The sequence below is a fragment of the Hypanus sabinus genome, chromosome 3 (genome assembly GCF_030144855.1).
Source record: "Hypanus sabinus isolate sHypSab1 chromosome 3, sHypSab1.hap1, whole genome shotgun sequence".
In the NCBI taxonomy this organism is placed as follows: Eukaryota; Metazoa; Chordata; class Chondrichthyes; order Myliobatiformes; family Dasyatidae; genus Hypanus; species Hypanus sabinus.
In genome coordinates this window covers 189,789,068-189,815,349 of record NC_082708.1, presented here as the reverse complement: position 1 = coordinate 189,815,349, position 26,282 = coordinate 189,789,068, and the positions used below count along the sequence as shown (strand labels likewise).

General features: G+C 45.7%; 1 protein-coding gene across 1 annotated transcript in view; it reads right to left on the bottom strand.

Moving 5' to 3' along the window:
• Positions 1–25,425, bottom strand: part of tex261 (testis expressed 261) — a 28,574-nt gene extending 3,149 nt beyond the window's left edge. The window contains exons 1-5 of the mRNA XM_059965857.1: positions 25,266–25,425; positions 8,883–8,962; positions 4,636–4,789; positions 2,377–2,444; positions 1,261–1,363 (exon numbers count right to left, since the gene is read on the bottom strand). Of these exons, the coding sequence (XP_059821840.1) occupies positions 1,261–1,363; positions 2,377–2,444; positions 4,636–4,789; positions 8,883–8,962; positions 25,266–25,335 (475 nt within the window). The 5' untranslated portion in view covers positions 25,336–25,425. The remainder of the gene's footprint in view (positions 1–1,260; positions 1,364–2,376; positions 2,445–4,635; positions 4,790–8,882; positions 8,963–25,265) is intronic.
• Between the last annotated feature and the right edge of the window lie 857 nt (positions 25,426–26,282).

Genomic DNA, 26,282 nt, shown 5'->3' with positions numbered 1-26,282 from the left:
TGTTTCTCGTATGATCTGGATGATAATATGCTAAACTGGATGAGGGAGTGTGTGAATGACACCAGATTGGGAGTCAGAGATCCTTCACTGGCTCACAGACAGGAAAGGTTGTCCTGAAAGGTTTCTCAACTGTAGGGAAGAGACAGGGTTATGGGGAACAGGCAAGAGGGTTGAGCGGAGGTCCTTGACTGCAAGTGCTGTGACTGATGGGAGGACTGTGTGCAGTGCTGCTCACCTGCAGGAAAGAGATCAATAAGATGAAAAGAGTGCAGAGAAACCCTAACCCAAATATTGCTGGGACGAGAACCTGAGTTAGGGAAAAGTTGAATACATTAGGACTTTATTCCCCGGAGCACAAGAGAGATTTGATTGAGGTATACAAATTGTATGAGCGGTATGGATAGGTAAATGCAAGCAGGTTTTTCCACTGAGGTTGGGGGAGACTAACTAAGATCATGGGTTAAGAGTGAATGGTGAAATCTTTAGGGGGAACCTTCACTCAGAGGGTGGAACGAGCTGCCAGTGAAAGTGGTGGTTGTGGGTTTGATTGCAACATTTAAGAGAAGTGTGGGAGGGGTATGGAGGGCTATGGTCCAGGTATTACACAGAATAGTAGTTTGGCATAGACCAGGAGCCCGTTTCTGTGCTGCGGTTCTCGATGACTCTTAAAGTGTGGGGCATTCTAATTGGCTCCATCACCGTCTGGTATGAAGGGGAGAAGCTGCAGAAAGTTGCAAAGTCTGCCCGCTTCATCATGGGCACTAGCCTCTACAGCATCAAGGACACCTTCAAAATGTGATGCCTGAAAACAGCGACACCTGTCATTAAGGGTCTCCTTCAGCCCAGACATGCCTCTTCTGATGGCAGCTGTTTACTCTTTTCCACAGATGCTGCCTGGCCTGCTGAGCTCCTCCAGCATTTTGCGTGCGTTGCTTACACTTCCAGCATCTGCACATTTTCTCTTGTTCATACCCTCTTCTCATCACTACCATCAAGAGGTGGTACACACTCAACGTTTCAGGGAAAGGCCTTTCTCTCTGCCACACTAGCGCAGTATTTTTTTTTTCTTTCTGTGCTCTCAGTTTGCTCTAGTTATTTAATTTTTAATACATTTCTTATTGTAATTCAGTGTTTATTATTATGCATGGCCATGTACCGCTGCTGCAAAACATCAAACTTCATGACAAATGGCAGTGATAGTAAAGATGATTCTGATTCTGTGTGACCACCCCCTGTTCCAGCTGGGACACTGGTACTCACCTCCTTGCTGAATTGTGGATGGAAGGACATTCTCCCCCGCAGATAACGACACAAAGAAGGAGAAAGGAGTTATCCAGAGGCACAGCGTGAAGTAAGCCAAAACCTGGACAGAACACAGAGCAATGAGGCAGCAGAACAGTAATTAGGCCCTTGTGCTATGCTGAACTCATTAAACCCCATACCTCCCACTGCACCGTGCATACACACTCAACTGACCCCTCTCCTGTCACCCTCCACACACTCCCTCTTCATCCTGAGTCCCTCACCTCTGCCTCCCCCCCAACTCTCACCTCAACCCCTCATTTCCATATCAGTCCACTCACCTCTGCCTCACACCCTCAGCCTCCCACCTCAACATTCACCTAATCACTCCTACCTCCGTCATTCCTTTGTTCTTGCTTAATATTCCCACATCACCACCCATTTCCCCAGTCTCCTGGTAAAATCCTCTCCACATCCACTCTGTCTAAACCTTTCGGTATCCCCCCACCCCATCCTTCTGAACTACAGTGAGTACAAACCCTCTTGTCCCTGAACCCTGCAAATCATGACACCCCTCCTTGGCGCCTAAATAAACTGACGGCCTTCACTCTATTAGAGGACAGCTTACAGGAAACAAAGGCTTGTCCTTCAGCGACAGGCTGTACAGAACAGAGGTGGAGATTTACCAGAAAGGTGCCTGGCTGAGTCAGCTAGGGCTTTTCTCTCTGGAGTGAAGGAGAATGGGAGGTGACTTGATAGCAGTGGACAAAATGATAGGAGGCATGGATCGAGTGGTTAACCAGAGGCTTTTTCCCCAAGATAGAAATGGCAAGTACAAGGAGGTATAATTTTAAGGTGACTGGAAGGAAGTATTGGGGGGTCAGAATGTCAAAGGTAGGTTTTTTATATAAACTCAGAGTGGAAATGGCATGAAACACACTGCTGGGGGTGGTGGGAGAGGCAAATACATTAGGGACATTTAACAGACTCTTAGATAGGCAAAGGATGATTAAAAAAAAATGGAGGCACAGTGAGAGGGAAGGGTTAGATTGATCTTGAGGTGGCTTAAAAGGTTGTCACTACATCGTGGGCCGAAGAGCCTGTACTGTGCTGAACCAGAGCAGAATTCTTTACCTCAGCGAATGGATAGTATTCTTCTGCAAAGTGTTGAAAGGCCAGGTAGTGATTATAGACCACCAGCACTATGGGGAAGCAGAAAGATAAACGGTTAAACCACTGCTGACCACAGTTAGATTAAACAGTATTGCTCCAACACCACCAATACAAACCGAAGTAGTAGTTCAGCTCCTCGAACACCACGGGAACAGGCCCTTCAGCCCAACTTGTCCATGCTGACCAAGCTATCCCATTTGTCCACATTTGCTTTGTATCCCGCTAAGCCAGCGGTTCCCAACCGGGGGTCTGCAGACCCCTTGCTCAATTGTATTGGATCATGACATAAAAGAATGGTTGGGAACCCCTGCTCTAAACCTTTCCTATTGATCTACCTGTCTATCTGTTAAGTCCCATCACCCCTTTTGGGACATTGGCAGCTGACAGCAGCTCACCAGAATCCTGTATCCTGGGTCAGTCACATTGTCTCCAGGTGTAGCCCATCTTCTTGGTGCAGCCTTCCTCTCCCAGAGGTGAGGTCTATGCATCTTCTGTCACCATTTTTGTAGCTCTGGGTTTTTAAACAAGATGGGATTGCTAACCCCATGCCTAAGCCTCCTCTTTTCGCAACTGGGCTTGGGACCGTCCAGGGTAAACTGATTTACCTCTCTAAATGTCTTTTAAACACAACTGTATCCACTTCTATCAATTCCTCTGGCACCTTATTCCATACGCCACCAGTTTCTGTGTAAACAAGATGTCCCTTCAATCCTTTTCAAATCTTTCCCCCTTCACATTAAACCTTTGTCTCTAGTTTATTATCACCGAGATTACAATACGATCACTGGTGATCTGACTGTAACCTCAGTTCTACATCTTCACCCCTCCCTAGTAACTCTCCATTCCCCTTACTATCAATCACCCTCAGCCTTAACACCCAGGATATGTTCTTTTCTCACTGCTGCCATCAGGAAGGTGGTACAGAAACCTCTGGACTAACATCACCAGGATCAGGAGCAGTCATTACCCCTCAACCATGAGACTCTTGAACCAGAGGGGGTAACTTCACTCACTCAGTCACTGCGGTGTTCCTACAACCTACAGACTCACTTTCAGGGACTCTTCATCTCATGTTGTTGTGTATTTATTTATTATTATCATTCCTTTCTTTTTGTATTTGCACAGTTTGTCTTTTGCAGACTGGTTAAACTCCCAAGTTGGTGCAGTCTTTATTTAATTCTATAATGGTTATAATTGTATTATGGCTTTATTGCAAGAAAATTAATCTCAGTTGTATATGGTGATGTATATGTACTTGTAATAAATTTACTTTGAACTAGGAAATTCTCCTAGTGGTCAAGATGGTAGCAGCCAACAATTCCACGGGTGACATCTTCCAGATAGCAAAACTTAGCAATTATTTCACTTTTTCTCTGCATTCTACCTGTTCTTTTCATCTTATCTATGTTAGGGAAACTATTGGAACCTGTGTACAGTTTGAATCTCAATGGAAGGATCCAGCACTGTGTTGTGTCCGGACAGCTACCTCATCAAGATCAAGAGATGGGGTGCCAATAAGGTCCAAGAACACAAGCTGACTCATGAAAAGGACCCGAAATGAGGTGTGGATCATGAGTGAGTCCATCTTGAAGCAACAAGGAAGACAGAAGCACTGAAGTGAATGTAGAGGGGGGTCAATGATAGCTCGGTGCAAGATGGCCGGCAGCCAGATCAGCACATTTGGTCCCAGATCAGAGTTCAGACCCAGTTCAGCCCTGGGTGGGCAGGGTTATGAACAGGGTCAGCGGTCACTTTAGGGAAAGGTCCAGTTTGTGCAGCTGGTCTCCTCATGTACAGCGAAAAGATGTTTCCCATATTCTGAAATTTACGTGATTATCAAACTGTACTTTACAGTGGTGGTCGAGGACAGAGTTATGTGTAGAGGATCAGTGATTGCTTTTGTGGCTGTTATTTGCTGTGGGCAAGGGGAGCAATTTTTGGGGACTGCAAGTTTTGTTTCTTTTCTTTCTCATGGCAGATTTTGGGGGCAGGGGAAGTTGATGTCTTTTCTTTCATCAACACCTATGGTGTTTCTGTACTTAACGGTTACCTGGAGTAGACAAATATCAAAGTTGTATTATCATGCACACTTTGACAATGAAATGAACCTTTGAACAATATTCAATCCCTTGCACTGAGCACTGAGGCCAATGGTCAATCTTCGTGAGTGAATGAGCAACGGGAAGAAGGCCACCCACCAAACAGTGCAGGGTTACTTACCACATGATAATATGAAGTTAGGAGAGGTGAGCAGGATGTATGGAAATGTCTGCAAAAGACCAAAGTAGACCAGGTTTGTGAAGAGTCCAACCCCGATCATCAACATTGGGAAGTTCTCAAAGAAGTAGAGACCGATCAGTACTGCCGTGGAGAACTGAGGAGAAGAAAGGGAACAATTTTTGTTAACACATCCCTTTTAATACGGAACTGCAAATTATATATTGGTTAACACAATCACTTTACAACGCCAGCGATCACTGACTGAGGTTCAATTCCCACCGCTGTCTGTAAGGAGTTTGCATGGATCTGAGAATTGGCACATTAACATGGGACAAAGGGCTTGTTCCTTTGCAGGACAGTAGCATACCGGTTAGTGTAACACGTTACAGTGCTAGTGATCCTGCTTCAGTTCCCACTGCTGTCTGCGAGACGTTTGTACTTTCTCCCTGTAGCCGAGTGGGTTTCCTCTGGCTGTTCCAGTTTCCTCCCATTACAAAGATGTAAGGGTTAGGGTTAGTAAGTTGTGCCATGTTGTGTTGGAGCCAGACTCATGACACTTGTGGGCTGCCCCCAGCACAATTGATGCACTTCACTGTGTTTCAGCGTACATTACAAATAAAGCTAATGTTTGATCTTTATTGCACAAGCCTTCACACCACGCCTACTCGCCACCCTCATGGTTAAAGTACCTGCAGTAAATGTGACCACGTTACTTCACTTGCCCATTTCTCCATATTGATTTGTGCAGCACAGAAACAGCCTCAACAGCCCAACTTGTCCACGAATGTTAGCCCTATATGTTCCACATATCTCCAAGGGTCCCCATCCTGGGACCCAGAGACCCCTTGCTTAATGGTATTGGTCTATGACATAAAGTTGGGAACCCCTGTCCTAAACCCACTTACTGATCTTTGTCTATATAATTTTAAACATAATGGCACCTACTTCTAGCACCTCATTCCATACACCACCAACCTCTGTGCTCCCTGTAAATGGACTCTGGTGGGGATGGACTGGGCTGTATCAACCAATTTCTGTATCTGGGGAATGGTGTTTCCATGCCAGGTCCTGATGCAACCAGTCAGGATACTCTCCAATGTGCATCTATGGTTGCCTCTCAAAGTTCACCCTCACCCTCCTTTGCTCCAGGGAAAAACTCCTCAACTATCCAGTCTCTCCTTGTAATTCAAGCCCTCAACTCCTGTTAACATCCTGGTGAATTTCTTCTGCACCCTCTCTAGCTTAATGACTTCCTTCCTACATCTAGGCAACCAGAACTGCACACAGTACTCCAAGCGTGGACTCACTGACAAACTATAATGCCGTAACATGGAGCCGTAACTCCTGTGCTCAGTGAGGTGCTGACTGATGAAGGCAACATACCAAACACCTTCTTCACCACCTATCTACCTGGTTTTCCACTTTCAACGGTTCTCTTAAAGATAAATTTGTCACTAGTTCATGATCTACCTATGCCAACTGAAGGAAGAGAGCTAGCAACACACAAATTGCTGATGGAGTTCAGCACATCAGGGCTCATCTGCGGAGGGGTCTGAGCCATTGATATTTTGGGCCAAGACCCTTCAGAAAAGTCCTTTCCCCCATACTCTCCCACCCACCTTCCCCCTCACCTATCAACTGCCAGCTTGTACTATTCCCCCACCTTTTTATTGTGGCATCTGCCCTCTCAGTCCTGTTGAAAGTTCTTGGCCTGGGACATTGGATGAGATTGAACAGGGGTGCGTTTGTCTGTGTCTATATGTCCACGACCCACTCCAGCCATGGCAGTGTGGCAGTCAGTGCAACGCTATTACAGTTGAAGTTGAGTTCAATTCCAACACTGTCTGTGAGAAGTTTGAACATCATTCCTGTGAGCACATACGTTTTCTCTGGGTCCACCAGTTTCCTCCCACAGTGCAAAGACCAAAGAACTGGTTAGGCTGATTGGTCATTGTGACTGTCCCGTGATTAGGCCAGGGTTCAATAGGTGGATTGCTGGGCAGTGCGACTCACTGGGCTGGGAGAGCTTGCTCTGTGCTAAATCTCTAATAAATAAAGTGTGCATTGAAGCAGTGAAATGGTGTCATTTTGCATCAACATTCAACACAATTGAAGGATAAGCTGGGTAAGCCCACAAGCATCACCATGCATCCAGCTTGCACACAGTTTACTAATCCGTATATCTTTGAAATGTGGAGGAAACCCACACAACCATGGGGAGAAAGTACAAACTCCTTACAGACAGCAGTGGGAATTGAATCGGGATTGGGATTACTGGTGCATAAAGTGTTACACTAACAACCAGACTACTAAGTCATTCCCTCGAGTTCTCAGTCAGATCCATTAGCCACCAACAGGCACTTTAAAACTTCATTTGCAGATTAAATGGAAATTTCTTTACATCCACTCTGACAAAACCTCTCAGTCATTGCTGCTTTGTAAGAGATGCAGACATAAGAACCCTTCAAAGAGTTACAACATCACTCCTCTAGCTCAGGCCCTTTTCAGCAGTATCTCCACAGCTCAGAATGATGCCAAGTGCCTCAGTGCCTCTGCCACAGTAAGGGACGAGAACCATGCTGAGCACAAAGAAACTTCTTCATCTTGAAATATCTTCAAAACATCATGTCTCAAGGTGACGGCATCCATCACAAAGGAGCCCATTATCTAGGACATGCCCTCAGAGAGGAGGTACAGGAGCCTGAAAACTCACTCTCAATGATTCAGGAAGGGCTTCTTCCCCTCCACCATAACATTTCTGAAGAGGTTGCCCTTCTCCAATCCTTCATGGCTAAGGAGTGTGCAAGTATCATCGTCAATGCCCGAGCAATCTCTTCCCTCGCATCCCATAGAAACCCAGAATACATCTTGTCTGGCCCTCGTGACTTATCTATCCTAATAATCATTGGGTATACTTAAAGCACAGGATGATAGGATCTTGATTAGTAAGGACATCAGAGGTTGTGGGGAGAATGCAGGAATATGGAGTTGAGAGGGAAAATAAATCAACCATGATGTAATGGCAGAACAGACTTGGTGGGCCGAATGGCTGAATTCTGCTCTTTAGTCTATGCTTTTCATAAGCTCCAACTCTTTCTTAATCTCAACATGTTCCACTACATTAGCCTGTTCTCGGCTGACCTCATGCAAAGTATTCATAAAGGACCTCCCCAAACCCCTCTGACTCCAGGCACATTTTCCCCTTTACCAGAGCAGTTCTACCCTCACTCAAGTCATTCCTATAAGCCTACCAACATCAAGGACAGATAAACAGAAAGATGCTGGAAAAAGGTCAAGAATATCATGAAAGATCCCACCCACCCTGCTCATGGGCTGTTTGTCCCACTCCCATCAGGGATGCTGCTTAACCTCCACCTCGCCAGGGCCACCAGACTCAAAAATGGTTATTTTCACCAAGCAACAAGGCTAATCAGCACCCTCAGCTATTAACTCACCCCGCCGCATCCCACCATTTTCTGTCGGAGACACCTTTTGTACAGATACTCCAAGAGACACTTTACATACATACGATCAATCTGTGTATAAACTATCTTGTGTATTTATATTTACTTTGCTTTTTATCAATTGTGTTTTTTATGCTTATTGAGTTTATCTTAATGCTGCATCGGATCTGGAGTAACATTTTGTTCTCCTTTACACTTTACACTTGTGTATAATAAACCATCTTTCCTATTTGTGACAATTACCAGGAGTGTTGCAGACGGAGGACACAAAGTGTTGTTGAGGATCCCCACCACCCATCCGACAATCTCTTTGATCCAGTACTGTCAGGAAGCATCAGGACTAGGACTGCCAGAACAACTTTTGAGACTAAAGAATACCCTGCCACCACCAAGGTCTTGTCACCAGGACAGACAGCTGTTTACCTGTGCTGCATATTTTGAATTATATTTTATTAACTTATTTATGGTAATAAATGGTTTTGTGCTGTGTGTGATGTATGTTTTGTGTGGATACACCATGGCCTGGAGGAACATTATTTTGTTTGGTTGTATACATGTACTGTTAGATGACAATAAACAAACAAATCTTATAACCTTGAAGTCCTCGGCTTGATTCTGGTTTTACTAACAACCCCTCAGTTATTTTAACTGGATAATGATCCTGATTTTTATCTGCATTCTCAAATGGCCACTGTGTTAGTTAGCCAGTACAATGAGGCCTATGCAGAACGATCAGGAAGTGAGCAACCCAGAACAGTTTTTCCTCCTGTGTGGGATACTCACCCATATCATATACTTGATGATGCGACTGGTAATGACGGTGTACTCTTCTATTAACTCTGCCAGGTAGTACAAGCCAGCAGCTGTAGACATGCAAAAAGAGAAGGCACATACCCACATTAGCCACTGGGTAACAGAATCACAGAGTTTACAGCAGGAAAACAGGCTCTTCAGTTAACTCATCATGTGAACCAAGATGCCCCGAGTTAGATTCATATGCCAGTAATTGGTCCATCTCTCTCTAAGCCAGGGGTTCCCTGACTCCCTGCTTAATGGTATTGGTCCATGGCATTAAAAAGGTTGGGAAACTTTCCTTTCCAGGGCATGCAACTCCACTATGGATTCTCCCATGGGGGAGTGGGGTTGGACACGGGACTCACAACCCTATCCCGTAAAAACACCAGGCTACAGAAACACTAGCAGAAGCTCCAAAGACCTCATCCATAGGAGATGAAAAATCCTCAGCTAGAAGATGTATGAATTCGTGTGATGAAATCTATCATCTAGGTAATGACCAACCCAGAAGAAAGTATATATAAAAATTTATTATTGCAATTTAGCTTTTTTTTAATGTATTGCATGTACTGCTGTCACAAAACAACATTTCACAACACGTCAGTGATATCAAACCAGATTCTGATTTATCGTTCTACGTCTTTTAAATGTTGCAATTGTTAAATAAGTTTTTTTTGTAAATTTGCATACCACCCTGACAGACCATTTCACCATCCCGTCCATAGATCCCCCGAAGTTGCTGTGAAAGTTGATAGGGTGGTTAAGAAGGCGTATTGAGTGTTAATCTTTAGCAGCTGGGGGATTGAGATCAAGAGCCACGAGGTAATGTTGCAGCTCTATAAAACTGGTTAGACCACACTTGGAATATTGTGTTCAGTTCAGGTCACCTCATTATAGGAAGCATATGAAAGCTTCAGAGAGGGTGCAGAAGAGATTTACCAGGATATTGCTTGGATTAGAGAATATGTCTTATGAGGAGAGGTCAAATGAAGAAGGGCTTGTATCTTTTGAGCAAAGAATCAGCCATAAAAAATGGTGGAGCAGACTCAATGGGCTGAATACTAATTCTGGTCCTATCTCTTGTGGTAATGTAGTACAAGGGAAAACAAAACAGAAAGCAGAAATATAATGCAACAGTTACAAAGAAATTGCAATGCAGACAATAAAATCCAAGGTCATAACAAGGTAGATTGTAGTGAACAGATCTCCAGACAACAGTTCCTAACCAGTCACCATACTCCTACGAGTTATACTGCTTCTACCACTTCCTCTGGCAGCTCATTCCAATCTCTAAGGCAGTGCTTGACCAGCTGTGGATCAAGGAGCCACAGCCATTAAACTCAGCTGCTCCTCCAGACCTAGAGTACCTGGTGCTGCTGTGTAGACCTTTCTGGCTGCCTAGGAAGTTCACGGCTGTGTATATTCCACCACAGGCTGATACTGATCTGGCTCTCAAGGAACTGTGTGAGACCATCAGCATGCTGGAGAATGCACATCCAGAGGTTGCCTTCATCGTCGTTGGAAACTTCAACAGAGCGTCACTGTCTAAATTCTCTTCAAGGTTTTCTCAACATATCCAGGTGAACACACGGGGAGATAACACACTCGACCACTGCTACTCTCTCTTCCGCAACGCTTACAAAGCGGTCCTCCGCCCACCGTTTGGGAAGTCAGATCACTCCTCCATCTTGCTGCTGCCGAGGTACAGGCCATAGTTAAAACTGTCCACTGCTGGTCTGACCAATCGGCCTCCATGCTACAGGACTGCTTTGGTGACGTCAAGTGGAATGTCTTTCATGATGAAGATGTTGTTCCCCAGCAATTGGTTAGGGTCTACTCAAACCGGAAACCCTGGATCAACAGTTCCGCACGACACAGAGCTTACGTTGCCAGTGACCAACGGAAACTCAAGAAATGCAGCTACGATCTGTGCAGATATAAAGGCAGCAACAGGACAATACAGGGACAAGATCCAGACACAACTCTCCACCAACATACGCAGCATACGGCAAAGTCTGCACACCATTGCAGACTTCAAAGCTAAGCACAATGGTGCTGCCAACATCACTGCCTCTCTCCCAGGAGGGCTAAATCTTTTTTGCTCTCGGTTTGATGTCGCCAACACTGACCCCCGAGGAGACCTGCAGATGCGACCTGCGGCTTGGTCATCTCTGAGCTGAGGTACGCAGGTGTTTCCAACGAGTGGACAGTCACAAGGCTGCGGGACCGGACAGCATCCCAGGGCGAGTACTCAGGATGTGTGCAGCACAACTGGCAGGTGTGTTTACAGACAGTTTTAATCTCTCCCTCTCCCAGTGTAGAGTGTCCTCTTACTTCAAAACATCCACCATTGTCCCTGTACCTAAAAAGAGCAGAACGACTGGCATCCTGTCGCACTCACCTCAATAATAAGCAAATGCTTTGAGAGGCTGGTCAAGGATTACATCTGCAGCATGTGCCACCCACACTGGACCCCCTAAAATTTGCCTACTGACACAACCGATCAACAGATAACGCAACAGCCACAGCTCTACACACCATCCTTACACACAAGGATGCTCATGTGAGAATGCTGTTCTTGCACTACAGTTCAGCACTCAACACCATAATTCCATCCAGGCTTGACAAGGTGCTCAGAGACCTCAGCCTTCACCCTGCCTTGTGCAGCTGGATCCTGGACTTCCTGTCGGATCACTGGCAGGTGGCAAGAGTGGGCTCCTTCACCTCTGTCCCTCTACACAGGTGCCCCTCAGGACTGTGTTCTAAGCCCCCTCCTTTACTCCCAGTATACCCATGACTGTGTTGCCACCCACAGCTCCAATCTGCTAATTAAATTTGCTGATGATACTATATTGATTGGCCTAATCTCAAACAATAACGAGGTGGCCTACAGGGAAGAAGTCATCTCGCTAACACAGTGGTGTCAAGAAAACAACCTCTCCCTCAATGTGGCAAAAACAAAGGAGCTGGTTGTGGAATGGAGATGGGCTAACCCCTACAGACATCAATGGATCTGGGGTTGAGAGGGTGGACAGCTTTAAGTTCCTCAGCATCCACATCACCGAGGATCTCACTGGTCTGTACATATCAGCTGTGTGGTGAAAAAGGCACAACAGTGCCTCTTTCACCTCAGATGATTGAAGAAGTTTGGTATGGGCCCCCAAATCCTAAGAACTTTCTGCAGGGGCACAATTGAGAGCATCCTGACTGGCTGCATCACTGCCTGGTATGGGAACTGTACCTCCCTCAATCACAGGACTCTGCAGAGAGTGGCGCAGACAGCCCAGCACATCTGTAGATGTGAACTTCCCACTAATTAGGACATTTACAGAGACAGGTGTATAAAAAGGGCCCAAATGATCATTGGAAACCCAACCACAAACTGTTCCAACTGCTGCCATCTGGGAAACGGTACTGCAGCATAAAAGCCAGGACCAACAGCCTCCACAACAGCTTCTTCCACCAGGCCGTCAGACTGATTAATTCATGCTGATACAATTATATTTCTATGTTACATTAACTGTCCTGTTGTACATACTATTTATTACAAATTACTATAAATTGCACATTTAGATAGAGACATAACGTAAAGATCTTTACTCCTCATGTATATGAAGGATGCAAGTAATAAAGTCAATTCAATTCAAAAAATTCCCTTTGATGGCCTCACTGATGAGTTGGAGTACAGGATAGAGATCAGAGCCTAGTGACACGGTGTCACGTCAACAACCTCTCCCGGGGGCTAAAGCAGTTTGACATATCCCCTTTGACCCTCACCAATGTTATCAGTACACGACAGAAAGCATCTTCTGGCAACTGCTCTGCACAAGACCACAGAGAGTTGCGGACACAGCACAGAAACCAGCCTCCCCTCCATGGACTCATTGCTTTGGTAAATCAACCTACATAATCAAAGATTTCTTGCGCTCTGTCACCGATCTGTACGGATCTAAGTTTTTCCACTGTGTCTCAGTACATGCACCAATAATAAACCAATTCCAATTTAATTCCTGCAATAGCACCCTGGGAGAACTTTCACCAGAATGACTGCAGCAGTTCATGAAAGAGGCTCACTGTCTCCTATTAGCAATGGCCATCAAACTAGGCACTACGGTACAATGCTATTACAGCTCAGGTGTCAGAGTTCAGAGTTCAATTCTGCCACTGTCTTCTGCAAGCAGTTTGCATGAATTTCCTCCGAGGGCTTTGGTTTCCTCCCACATTCCAAAGACGCAACAATTAATAGGTTAATGGTTATTATAAGTTTCCTGTGATTAGGTTAGATTTAAATAGCTGGGATGCTGGGCAGTGCAGCTCATGGACCTGTTTCACGCTGTATCTAAATGAATAAATAAATATTGGCCCTGTCAGTGACATTCAAATCCTGAATAATCAAGTAAAGGGTTGAGGGGCTCAGGGAGGGGTGACTGGTGCCAGCAAAGCGCGAAAGGACTGGAGTTGACTCCTGAAGTACATAGAATCATAGACAATTAACAGCATTGGGAGCAACACACACTAACAGCAAATTAAACAGCATCTATGGAGAAGAATAAACACCCGACAATTCTGGCTGAGACTCTCCATCAGGACTGGAAAGTTGCATACAGTTCTGGTTGTACCATTACAGGAAGGATGTCAACACTATGGAGAGGATGCAGAAGAGGTTTACCAGGATGCTGCAAGGTGTGTGTTCTAATGAGGGTTTGAACAAACTTGAGTTGTTTTCTTTAGAGCAGCAGAGGTCGTAGGGAGGGGGGATCTGATAAAGGTTTATAAGGTTATGAGAGTCACAGAGACTATCAATCTTTCTCCCAGGACTGAAATGTCTAATACCAAAGGGCACACATTTAAGGTTAAGGGAGAAATTTTAAAGGATTGAAGGTTTTTTTTAAATGAAACACAGATAGGTGGGTGCCTGGAATGCACTGCCTTGGGTGGTGGTGGAGGCAGAAACATTAGGGTCTTTTAAGAAATGTTCAGATAGAAACATGAATGAAGAAAGTGGAAGGATATGGACATTGTGAGCATGCAGAGGAGATTATAGTGCCAATAAAAAGTATTCACCCCTCCTCCCCTGGAAGTTTTCATGTTTTATTATTTTACAATACTGGATCAAAATGGATTTTATTAGGCTTTTTTGACACTTATCAAAAGAAAAATACTCTTTTGTGTCAAAGTGTAAACAGATCTCTACAAAGTGATTTAAATTAATTACAAATATAAAACACAAAATAATTGATTGCGTAAGTATTCATCTCCTTCAAGTCAGTATTTAGTAGATGCACCTTTGGCAGCAATTACAGCCTTGTGCCTGTGTGGATCGGTCTCTATCAGCTTTGCACATCTGAACAGTGCAATTTTTCCTCATTCTTTACAAAACTGCTCAAGCTCTGTCAGACTGCATGGGAATTGTGAGTGAACAGCCCTTTTCAAGTCCAGCCGCAAATTCTCAATTGGATTGAGGTCTGGACTCTGATTTGACCACTCTCGGACATTAACTTTGTTGTTTTTAAGCCATTCCTGTGTACTTTATGCTTTATACTTGGGGTCATTGTCCATCTGGAAAACAAATCTCCAAGTTGCAGTTCTCTTGCAGGCTGCATCATGTTTTCCTACAGGATTTCCCCATATTTTGCTGCATTCATTTTATCCTCTACCTTCACAAGCCTTCCAGGGCCTGCTGCAGTGAGGCATCCCCACAGCATGATTCAGCCACCACCATACTTCATGGTAGGGGTGGTGTGCGCTGTTTGACTTTCTCCAAATATAGCATTTAGTCTGATGGCCTAAAGCTCAATTTTGGTTTCATTAGGTCATAGAACCTCCTTCCAGTTGACTTGAGAATCTCTTGCATGCCTACTGGCAAACTCTAGCTGAGATTTCATGAGAGTTCTTTATCCCCCACAACAGTGCCACTCTCCCATAAAGCTACGACTAGTGAAGCACCCAGGAAACAGTTAATATATGCACCATTTCTCTCATCTCAGCCACTGAAGCTCATAACTCCTCCAGAGTTGTGATAGGTCTCTTGGTGGCCTCCCTCACTAGTCCCCTTCTTGCACGGTCACTTGGTTTTTGAGGATGGCCTGTTCTAGGCAGATTTACAGCTGTGCCATGTTCTTTGCATTTCTTGATGACTGACCCGACTGTACTCCAAGGGATATTCAGTGACTTGGAAATAATCTTGTATCCATCTCCCGACTTGTGCTTTTCTATAACCTTTTTGCGGAGTTGCTTGGAGTGTTCTTTTGTCTTCATGGTTTAGTTTTTGCCAGGATACTGACTCACTAGCAGTTAGACCTTCCAGACACAGGTGTATTTTTATTACGATCAATTGAAACTCCTTGACTATGCACAGGTCTCCAAAAACAGATCTCCATTTAACTAATTATATGATTTCTAAAACCAAATGACTAAACCAGTGATGAATTTTCACTTTGACGAGTCTTTCTGTGTCAAAAGAAAAGCCAAATTAAATCCACTGTGATTCAATGTTGTAAAGCAATAAATATTGAAAAGTCCCGGGGTGGGGGGGGGGGGGGTGAATACTTTTTAATAGGCACTATAGATTAGTTGGCCAACTGATTACTAATTTAACTGGTTCAGCACAACATTGTGGGCCAAATGGCCCATTTCTGTGCTGTACTGTTCTATGTTCTATAATTCTATGTGTGTGTTGCTCTGGATTTCAAATATCTACAGAATCTCTTGTCTTTCTAACAAGATCAGGATGACCTGTTGGGGGTGTATAAAATCATAAGGGGTATAAAAAAGGTGAACGGTCACTATGTTCTTTTTAAACCATCTAGTGAAGTTTAAAACTAAGGGCACAGGTTAAAGGTGCAAAGGGAAGGAAACAAAGGGGAAACTTCCCCCCCCCCCCCCATAGAGAGTGGTGGGTATGCAGGACCTGCTGCCAGAGGATAATCACAGCCATAGAGTGTTACAGCTCAAACACAGGCCCTTCAGCCCATGCCCACACTATCTTCTGCCTAGCTTTAGTCACACCTAACCTCAGTGGACTGGGTATAGTTAAAGGGAAGCTGGAAAACCCAAGGAATCCCTGCAGGAAATCACCGTTCCCTCTGAAGAAGGTATTTCAGAGACTCACCAGGGTATTGTCTAGACTGGAACTTTGACGAAAGAGTGGATAGGCTATTATTGTTTTGAATAGCTGGAACCAGGAGTTAAGAGTCATACAGCACAGAAATAAGCCCTTTGGCCCAACTCATCCATGCTAGCCAAGTTGCTTACTTAGAGTCAGCAGTTTCAAGTTCCCAGGTGTCAACACCTCAGGAGATCGATCCAAGGCCCAACACATTGCTGCAATCATGATGGCACACCGGAAGCTATATTTCGTTAGGAGTTTGAGGAGATTTATGTCGTCACCAAAAGACTCTTGCAAACTTATCCAGATGTACCATGCACAGCACTCTAATTCACTGCATTACCATCTGGTGTGGAGGTGCCAATGTACACGACTGGAAAAACTAAGCTCAATACAGTTCCATCATCCTTGCCTTCAAGGGCACCCTCTAAAGGCAATGTAGCAAGAAGGCAGCATCCATTGTCAAGGATTGTCACCATCCAGGACATGCCCTCTTCTAATTACTACCATTTAGGAACAGCTTCTCCTCTGCCATTAGATGTCTGAATAGATAATGAACGCTGCCTCAAGAAGTTCCCTCTCAGGAAAGGTTGAAACAGTACAGAAAATTTACAAGCATGTTGATGGGACTGGGGGGCCTGAATTACAGGGAAAAGTTGAATAGCTTTGGACATTTTGTCCCTGGAGTGTTGTAGAATTGGGGGGGGGGGGTGATTTAATAGAGGCATATAAAATTATGAGGGGTATAAAGAGGGTAAATGCATGCAGCTACTTCCACTGAGTTTGGCTGGGTCATTGGTTAAGGATGAAAAGTGAAATTTTTAAAGGGAATGAGGGCAATTTCTTCACTCAGAGGGTGGTGAGAGTGTGGAACAAGCCGCCAGCACAAGTGATGCATACAATCTCAATTTCAACGCTTAAGAGAAATTTGGATAGGTACCTGGGTCAAAAGGGTATGGAGGGCTATGATCCAAGTGCGGGTCGATGGGAGTACGCAGCACAATATATCAGCACAGACTAGATGGGCTGATAGGCCTGTTTCTGTGCTGTAGTGCTCTATGTCTTTATGACTCTAAAAGTAGGACGTGCACCAAAAGGTCTTGTCAAATGTGGAACAAGCTATCAGCAGAAAGGGTGTGTGTGGGCTCGATGTCAACATGCAAGAGAAGTTTGGATGGGAGGGGTATGGAGGGCTATGGTCCAGGTGCAGGTTGACGTGACCAAGCAGAATAATAGTTTACTAGAGCATTCAAGAAACTCTTAGATAGGCACATGGATATATCATGAGACCGTAAAAGAGAAGAATCAGGTCTTTTGGCCCATCAAGTCTATTCTACCAATCCATCATGGCTTATTTATTATCCCCCTCAACTCCATTCTCCTGCCATCTCCCCATAACCTTTGACACCCTGACTAACCAAGAACCTATCAACTTCCACTTTAAATATCCCCAATAAATTGACCTCCACAGCCGTCTATGGCAGTGAATTCCACCTTCTGCCTAAAGAAATTCATTCTCATCTCTCTATTCTGAGGCAGTACCCTCTGATGCTAGACTTTCCCTCTATAGGGAGCACCCGCTCCACATCCACTTAAGCCTTTCAATGAGATGCTCCTTATTCTTTTAAACTCAGGTGAGTACAGGCCCAGAGCACAATCCTCCTCAAAAGTTAATCCATTTGTTCCTGGAATCATTCTTATGAGTCTCCTCTGCACCCTCTCCAATGCCAGCACAACTTTCAGATCATCATCATTATGTGCCATGTCGTATGACATGGGCAATCAGTCTCATTTGTGACCATGACTGTTCTTGGCAGATTTTTCCAAGAAGTAGTTTGCTGTTGCCTTCTTCTGGGCAGTGTCCCTACAAGACGGGTGACCCAGCCATCATCAATACTCTTCAGAGACAGTCTGCCGAGTGTCATAACCAGGGCTTGTGATATGTACCAGCTGCTCATACGACCTGCTCCCTGCTCCCATGGCTTCACATAACCCTGATCGGATGTGGGGGGGGGGGGGGGGGAGGGGGAAGCTTGCCCAAGGGTTGCTTGTAAGCTAGTGGAGGGAAGGGGCTACTTACACCTGCTCTGATAGAGACATTCTCAATACTTTCAGATAAGAAAGCAAAACTGCTCACAATACTCTAAGTGCAGTCTGACCGATGCTTTGTGAATCATCAGCATCACATCCTTGCTCTTACATTCTAGTCCTCTTGCTTACCTTCCTCACCACCAACTCAACCAGTAAGTTAACCTTTTAAGGAATCCTGCACAAGGACTCCCAAGTCCCTTTGAACCTCCGAGTTTTGAATTTTTTTCCTCATTTAGAAAATAATCTATGCCTTTATTCCTTCAACCTGCCACTTCTTTGCCTATTCTCCCAATCTGTCTGTAGACTCACTACTTCCTCAATACTACCTGCCCCTCCATCTATCTTTGTATCGTCGCCAACTTGGCCACAAAGCCATCAATTCCCTCATCCAAATCACTGACATACAATGTGGAAAGAAGCAACGCCAGTAGCGACCCCTGTTAACTAGTCAACAGCCAACCAACGAAGGCCCCCTTTATTCCCGCTCATTGCCTCGTGACAGTCAGCCAATCGTCTCTTCACAATAGCATCTTTCCTATAATACCATGGACAGGCTCAAGCGTGGCACTTTATCAAAGGTCTTCTGAAAAACCAAGTAAACAACATCCGCTGACTCACCTGTCTATCCTGCCTGTTACTTCCTTAAGGAATTCCAATAGATCTGTCATCAAGTAACGCTTCCCCTTCAAGAAACCATGCTGACTGTGGCCTATTTTATCATGCACCTCCAAGTACCACAAAGCCTCATCCTTAATAATGGACTCCACCATCGTCCCAACCACTGAACTCAGGCTGACTTTCTTCTGCCTCTCTCCCTTTTTGAAGAGTGAAGTTACATTAGCTATTCTCCTCCGGAAATATTCCTGAATCTGGTGTTTCTTGTAAGATCATTCCGAATGCCTCCACAATCTCTTCAGCTACCTCTTTCAGACCACTGGAGTGCTATCCATCTGGTCCAGGTGACCTTTCAGCTTCCCAAGCACCTTTGCCTTAGTACCAGCAACTACACTCACTTCTGCCCCCCATATTCGCAAATTTCTGGCATACTGCTAGTGTCTTCCATGGTGAACACTTATGCAAAATACAAGTTCATCCACCATTTCCTTCAACCTCATTACTACCTCTCCGGTGCATTTTCCGGTGATCCCATATACACCCTCACCTCTCTATTGTTCCTTACATATTTGAAAGAACATTTGGTATCCTTTATTTATACTATAGGTTAGCTTTTCTTCATATTTCATCTTTACTTGTGTTATAGTTTTTTTAGTTGCCTTCTGTTAGTCTTTAAAACCTTCCCAATCCTCTAACTTCCCACTAATATATTATGTGCCCTCTCCTTTCCTTTATGCTGTCTTTGACTTCCCTTGTCAAATGCTGCCTCTTCCTCCGTTTAGATATATCATCTTTGGGATGTACTTATCCTGCACCTTCCGAATTACCCCCAGAAACTCCAGCCAATTGCTGCTCTGACGTCGGCACTGCTAGTAACCCCTTCCCATCAACTTTGGCCAGCAACTCTCATGCCTCTGTAATTCCCTTTACTCCACTGATACATCTGACTAACTTTTCCCTATCAAACTGCAGGGTGAATTCTATCATATTATGGATCTCTGCCTCCGAAGGGTTCTTTTACTTTAAGCTCCCTGATCTAATAGGTTCATTACACAACGCTCAATTCAAAATTGCCTTTCCCCAAGTGAGCTCAATCACAAGCTACTCTAAAAAGTCAGGATAGCAGAAAAATGAAGGCATATGTGGGATCTCATACTGGGTTAAAAGGTCAGTACAACACTGTGGATCTAGGGCCTGTACTGTGCTGTAATATTCTAGGACACAATTCCCTGTGGGAGGGGACTCCCACATTGTCCCTGCTCACTCCAGTCCCCATTGGAGTCATTAGTGATTCATCTGCATTTATTGCCTCTTGTGACCACACCCAAAAGTGGAAAATTTTGCGTCAACTCTCCTTTATCACAACCACAAACATCTCTGCTGTCTTTCTCTCAGACTATCTGACAAAGATTTATAGTCAGTTTAGAATGATTTCAGTAAATCCATTGTCCTTTCTCCTCAAGCCCTCCTTCTGCCTCACACAGAGAGTCAGTCATTCAGCACAGAAACAAGCCCAACTGCTCCATGCTAAACATCCAAGCTAGTCCCATTTCTCAGTGATACACCAATATCCCTTTCCTATCCACAAACTATTCCCAGTATCTTTTAGATGTGTTATCACACCTGCCTCTACCACTTCCTCTGGTAGTTCACTCCATATAGCCAGCAACCTCTGGGTGATAAAATGGCCCAGCACATCATGGGAAAACCCCTCCCAAGTCATTGTGCACACTTACACAAAACATTGCCGTAGAAAAGCAGCATCCATCAAGGCCCTTCAACACCCAGGCCATGCTCTCTTCTCACTGCTGCCATCAGGTAGAAGGTACAGGAGCCTCAGGACTTGCACCACCAGGTTCAAGAACAGTTACTACCCCTCAACCTCAGGCTCTTGAACAAAAGGGGATAGCTAAACTCATTTAAGGATCACGTTATATTTTTAATTTCACACTCATTATTTATTGCTATTTATTTATATTTGTATTTGCACAGTTTGTTGGTTTGTTGTTCATTGATCCTGTTTATAGTTACTGTTCTATAGATTTGCTAAGTATGAATACAGAAAAAGAATCTCAGAGTTGTATGTGGTGACATGTATTAACTCTGATAATAAACTTGACTTTGAACTTTGAAAGCGGTGCCTGTATCATTTTGAATTTCCTGGCCCCGGGACAAAGACTGCACAATCGCCCTAACTATGCTCATCATGAATTTATTTATTGAGTTACTTAGAGATACAGTGCAGAACAGACCCTTCCAGACCACCAATTTACCCCTAGCCCAATCACGGAGTGAGCAGGGTGTCCAGGGAGGGGTAGCAACTCGCTGGCGGGCTTGTCATGCTCTCAAAGGCAGATTGTCCACCTTTGGTCTCCACCGGACACCCAGCTCTCACCTGTGGCTCCAAGTAGCTGTTTGCATGTGACAGCGGCCGCACCCTGGTACACCACTTCGACAGGCAGGCTAAACCAGGTGAGGGTAGTTGGGAGCCTCCAGCCGCAGTGAGATAAGGATACCCCTAGCCTAGCCTGCAAACCCAGTTCTGACAGATGAGACCAGTCAAGCAGCCGCTGCTGAAATGCTCTGTGGAGAGCGAAGGGCACAACAAGACTCAGAAGGCGTCATGGCTATCCACTGCAGCTGAGGAGGTCTCCAGTCCTGACTATTTTTCATACCATTGGAGCAAGGTTTTTGAGGCCAAGAGAGTGAAACTGCCCCAGTGCAATGGCTTTTTTACTGCAAAACTCCTCCTGCTCAGGTCACACCATCAGGGGAACCAACAGACAACCAACAATTATGGAACAATTTAAAATGACTAACCAGTACGTCTTTAGACTTCGGGAGGAAACCAGAGCACCCTGAGGAAATCCAGGCATTCCACAGAAGCATATACAAACTCCTTAGAGAACACATGGGGATTGAATCTCTGCACTCTGATGCCCTGAGCTGTAACAGTGTCATGCTAACCTGTACAAGGCCACGACTTGGTCTCCTACACTCCAGTGAATAAAGTCCCAGCCTGTCCAACCTCTCCCTATAACACAGGCCTTGAGTCCTGGCAACATCATATAACAATTACAGCACAAAAACAGGCCTTCTCGGCCCTTCTAGTCCATGCCGAATGCTTACTCTCACCTAGTTCCACCAACCCGCACTCAGCCCATAACCCTCCACTCCTTTCCTGTCCATATACCTATCCAATTTTACTTTAAATGACGATATCGAACCTGCCTCTACCGTTTCTACTGGCTCGTTCCACACAGCTACCACTCTGAGTAAAGAAATTCCCCCTCGTGTTACCCCAAAACTTTTGCCCCCTCTCAACTCGTCCTCTTGTTTGAATCTCCCCTACTCTCAATGGGAAAAGCCTATGCATGTCAACTCTATCTATCTCCCTCATAATTTTAAATACCTCTATCAAGTCCCCCCTCAACCTTCTATGCCCCAAAGAATAAAGACTTAACTTGTTCAACATCCTTGCAAATCTTTGCAATCTTCCTGGTGTACTGATATCTTTGTTATAAGCTACAACCAAAGCTGAGCACGATCCTCCAAATGCAGCCTTGCTAACATCACGTACAACTGTAACATCCACCTACTGTACACAATGCCCTGACCGATGAAGGGCAACGTACCAGACACCCTCGTCACCACCCTGCCTACCTGGGACATCACTTCCAGCATTCCTGTACTTATGCTCTAAGGCCCATCTGTTCTACACAACAGCCTTTTCTGGGACCTCACAATAGACAACCAGGCTTTTGTCCGTGTTTGGCCACATCCCTCTAAACCTTTCCTATCATGCACTTTTCAATGTACCTGTCTTAACCACTTCCTCTGTTAATTCTAGGGGTCCATGGCATAAAAAAGGATGTGAACCCCATGCTCTAGGTGAAGAAGTTGCCCCTCAGGTTCCTGCCAGAGAAGGTGATCAAATCAGATTTATTCCAGACGTTCAGACAGGTAATCACTAGTATCTCTATATTTCAAGTTCTCAATATTTAGTTATTATTTTTTACACTGTCGTATTTGCACATTTGTTGTTTGTTCCTCTTTCTGGGTGTGGCCTTTCACAGATTCTATTATGTTCCTTGGATTTACTATGAATCCCCATAAGGAAATAAATCTCAGGGTTGTATGTGGTGACATATGCACTTTGATAATAAACTCTGAAAATTTAGACAAATGACCACCCTGATCGACAGGCACTTCAAACAGGTGACTGGCCTGATCGACAGGCACTTCAGACAGGCCACCGGCCTGATCGACAGGCACTTCAGACAGGCCACCGGCCTGATCGACAGGCACTTCAGACAGGCCACCGGCCTGATCGACAGGCACTTCAGACAGGCCACCGGCCTGATCGACAGGCACTTCAGACAGGCCACCGGCCTGATCGACAGGCACTTCAGACAGGCCACCGGCCTGATCGACAGGCACTTCAGACAGGCCACCGGCCTGATCGACAGGCACTTCAGACTGGCCACCGGCCTGATCGACAGGCACTTCAGACAGGCCACCGGCCTGATCGACAGGCACTTCAGACAGGCCACCGGCCTGATCGACAGGCACTTCAGGCTGGCCACCGGCCTGATCGACAGGCACTTCAGGCTGGCCACCGGCCTGATCGACAGGCACTTCAGACTGGCCACCGGCCTGATCGACAGGCACTTCAGACAGGCCACCGGCCTGATCGACAGGCACTTCAGACAGGCCACCGGCCTGATCGACAGGCACTTCAGACAGGCCACCGGCCTGATCGACAGGCACTTCAGACAGGCCACCGGCCTGATCGACAGGCACTTCAGACTGGCCACCGTCTTCAGACAGGTCACCGGCCTGATCGACAGGCACTTCAGACTGAAGGATGAATAGGCAAGGTTTAGGATATGGACCCAATGTAGGCAAATGGGATTAATGTAGATGGGGATAGGCATGGACGAGTTGGGCAAAAGGGCCTTTTCCTGTGCTGTATGTCCCTGAGATTTAATCAGTAGGGACTGATAGTGACCATATAAAGCACATGGACACCAGCTCAGGGATGTGCTATACTTTTCACTATCTTTCCTTCTTCCTGTGCCAATCCCACAGCACTGACACCTTCCCAGTCCTGTTATAATTGATAGTCACATGTACCGGGATATGGCATAACACTCATCTTACATTTAGCATGATTAAAACAATAACAATGCAGAACATGTATAAAATGTTCATTCCCTCCACAGACACTGCCTGACTTAATGAGTTTCTCCAGCCTTTTGTGTGCATTGCTCAAGATTTTCAGCATCTACAGAATCGCGTGTGTCTACTGAACAACCTGTTAAAATCCACTGTCACATTCACTACTCGCCCCAGCAACCCGTTCAGTAACCTATCAACATGCAAAGAACTTGTCCTCCACATGCCCTTTAAACCTACCCCATCATAAATACAAGCCCACTTGGGTACATTTAATACACTTCTACCCTTGGAAAGAGACTCCAAGTCTGCCCTACCTATGTCTCGCCTAATCTTAAAAACTTCCATCAGCTCTCCACTCGGCATCCAGTACCCCAGAGTGCACAACCCAAGTTTGTCTAAACTCTCCCAATCTCTTAATCAAGGCTAAAACCGACTTTGAAAACTTTAATTAGAACAGATAAAGGAAAACCAAGTGACACAGTGGATTTTTATAACTAACAAGCACAGTACTGGAAAAGTGTTGTAGTTAGGAACTCCTCTTTCACATTCTAAGACATGCCACCCTCTTGGCACTACCATCAGGGAGGAGATACAGGAGCCTGAAGACACACAGTCAACACTTTGGGAACAACTTCTTCCCCTTCACCTTCAAATTTCTAAATGGATAATTAACCAATAAACAATGCCTCTCTATTGCATTCTAGGCACTAATTATGTACTTAACCAATTTATATCAATTTTATGACTTTGCCGTCGCTAAGCAACTGATATCACTTCATAAAAAGCAGTGATAATAAACCTGTTTCTAAGGTCAAAGCCGTGACTGAAAGCCCTCCTCCCCATTACAGATTTTCTCTTGGTCCAGTGGGCACAGAGAAGGGTGGGCGGAATGCCCCTGCTGCAGCCTTTCTAAGGTGGGGTCACCCTCACCCATCGTTGCCCCGGGACCATCCAAAATTAGCGCCTTACCCCTGATTGGCTGCAATATACAGCGAGCCGCCAGTACAACGCTCTGATTGGCTGCCCACCGACCAATAGAGATCAACCGCTTGCACGCGCAGTTCCTGGCAAATCAGAGTACTTTGATTGGCCCGAGTCGCTTCGCTTTGATGTCAGGAGCCGTTCAATTGGTCAGAAGACTGAGGACAAGGAAGTCCTGCACTATGATTGGCTTAGGTGTATCTGTATACGTTGCCCTCACCATCCCCGCCCTGATACTCCAGGCGGGGGTAAAAGGATCCCCAGCCCCCCGATTGAGGTGGGCTATCCGCTTTGCGCCTGAGCGCGAGCCTCCGGCCACGTACAAGGAAATCGCGGTAGAGAGGGCCACAGGTCGCGGATCTCGGAGGTACCGCCGCCCCGACGCGCTCACTCACCGATTCCCAGTGTCACGAAGGCCACCTGCAGCAGCAGCGAGAACCAGCTGAGGAGGTAGAGGAACCACATCGCGCCGCCAAGACCCAGCGCCTCACACGGCGCAAATAAGCACCGACAGCTCGTCGGGAAAGAGCGAAAGGGGCGGGGCAACCGACCGTGCCAACCTCCGGCTGTAACGCCACCCATCGGCGGGGAGGTAAACCGGCGCGGCGGGTTTCCGCCTATAGCGCCACTGTCAGGCTAGAGGCAACAGGCGGGGCCAACCTCCGGCTACCGCGCCACCCACGGGCAGGGAAGGAGAGCGCCGCAGCGAAACTCCGGCCACAGCGTCACCTGCCTGCGGGGAGGGGGAAAACGGCAACACCGCCATTGGATCGGACGGCGGTCCGCCGGGGCTCCGGGACTCCGGGACTCCGGGACTCTGCAGCGGGGTGGTGGCACAGGGAGAGCTCGATACCCGGTGGACAGAGCGGGTGTGATCTCTCCACATTGCTCAGTCAGTGACCATATCCAACCGTGAGATTCATTTTCTCGCGGGTATTCATTGTATCCACGACTCTTTGTAGCATTTTCTGTTCAAGGGGTTTCCATACCAGGCTCTGAAGCAAGAAGAACGAATTAGACACTACCAACACTATTACGGTGCTATAAAGCTGTGCAGTAGTTCCTAATAGTTATCAGCGGAGGGATTCATCCAGTGTACGAAATGACCAAAGTCAGCGCAGACAAACCCAGTACAGATAACGGACCGGCTTCAGATAATGTTGTCGATGATAGAATCCTCCAAATGTCACTTTCATTATAATATTCAAGATTCTTCATAGCTTTTAACTTTCTGCGTTAGTGAAATTGTTTCATTTTCAATCCAGTCTGTAACCGGCTTCTCGAAGCTGAATGCTGGAAACCGCAGTGAGGTAAGGCGTTCTGAACTGCCTTTACTGCTCACTACTCACCAACTGCCAGTGAGAAAATCACTGCTTTCTGAGCACCAGCACACAACAACTATTTCAAAACTG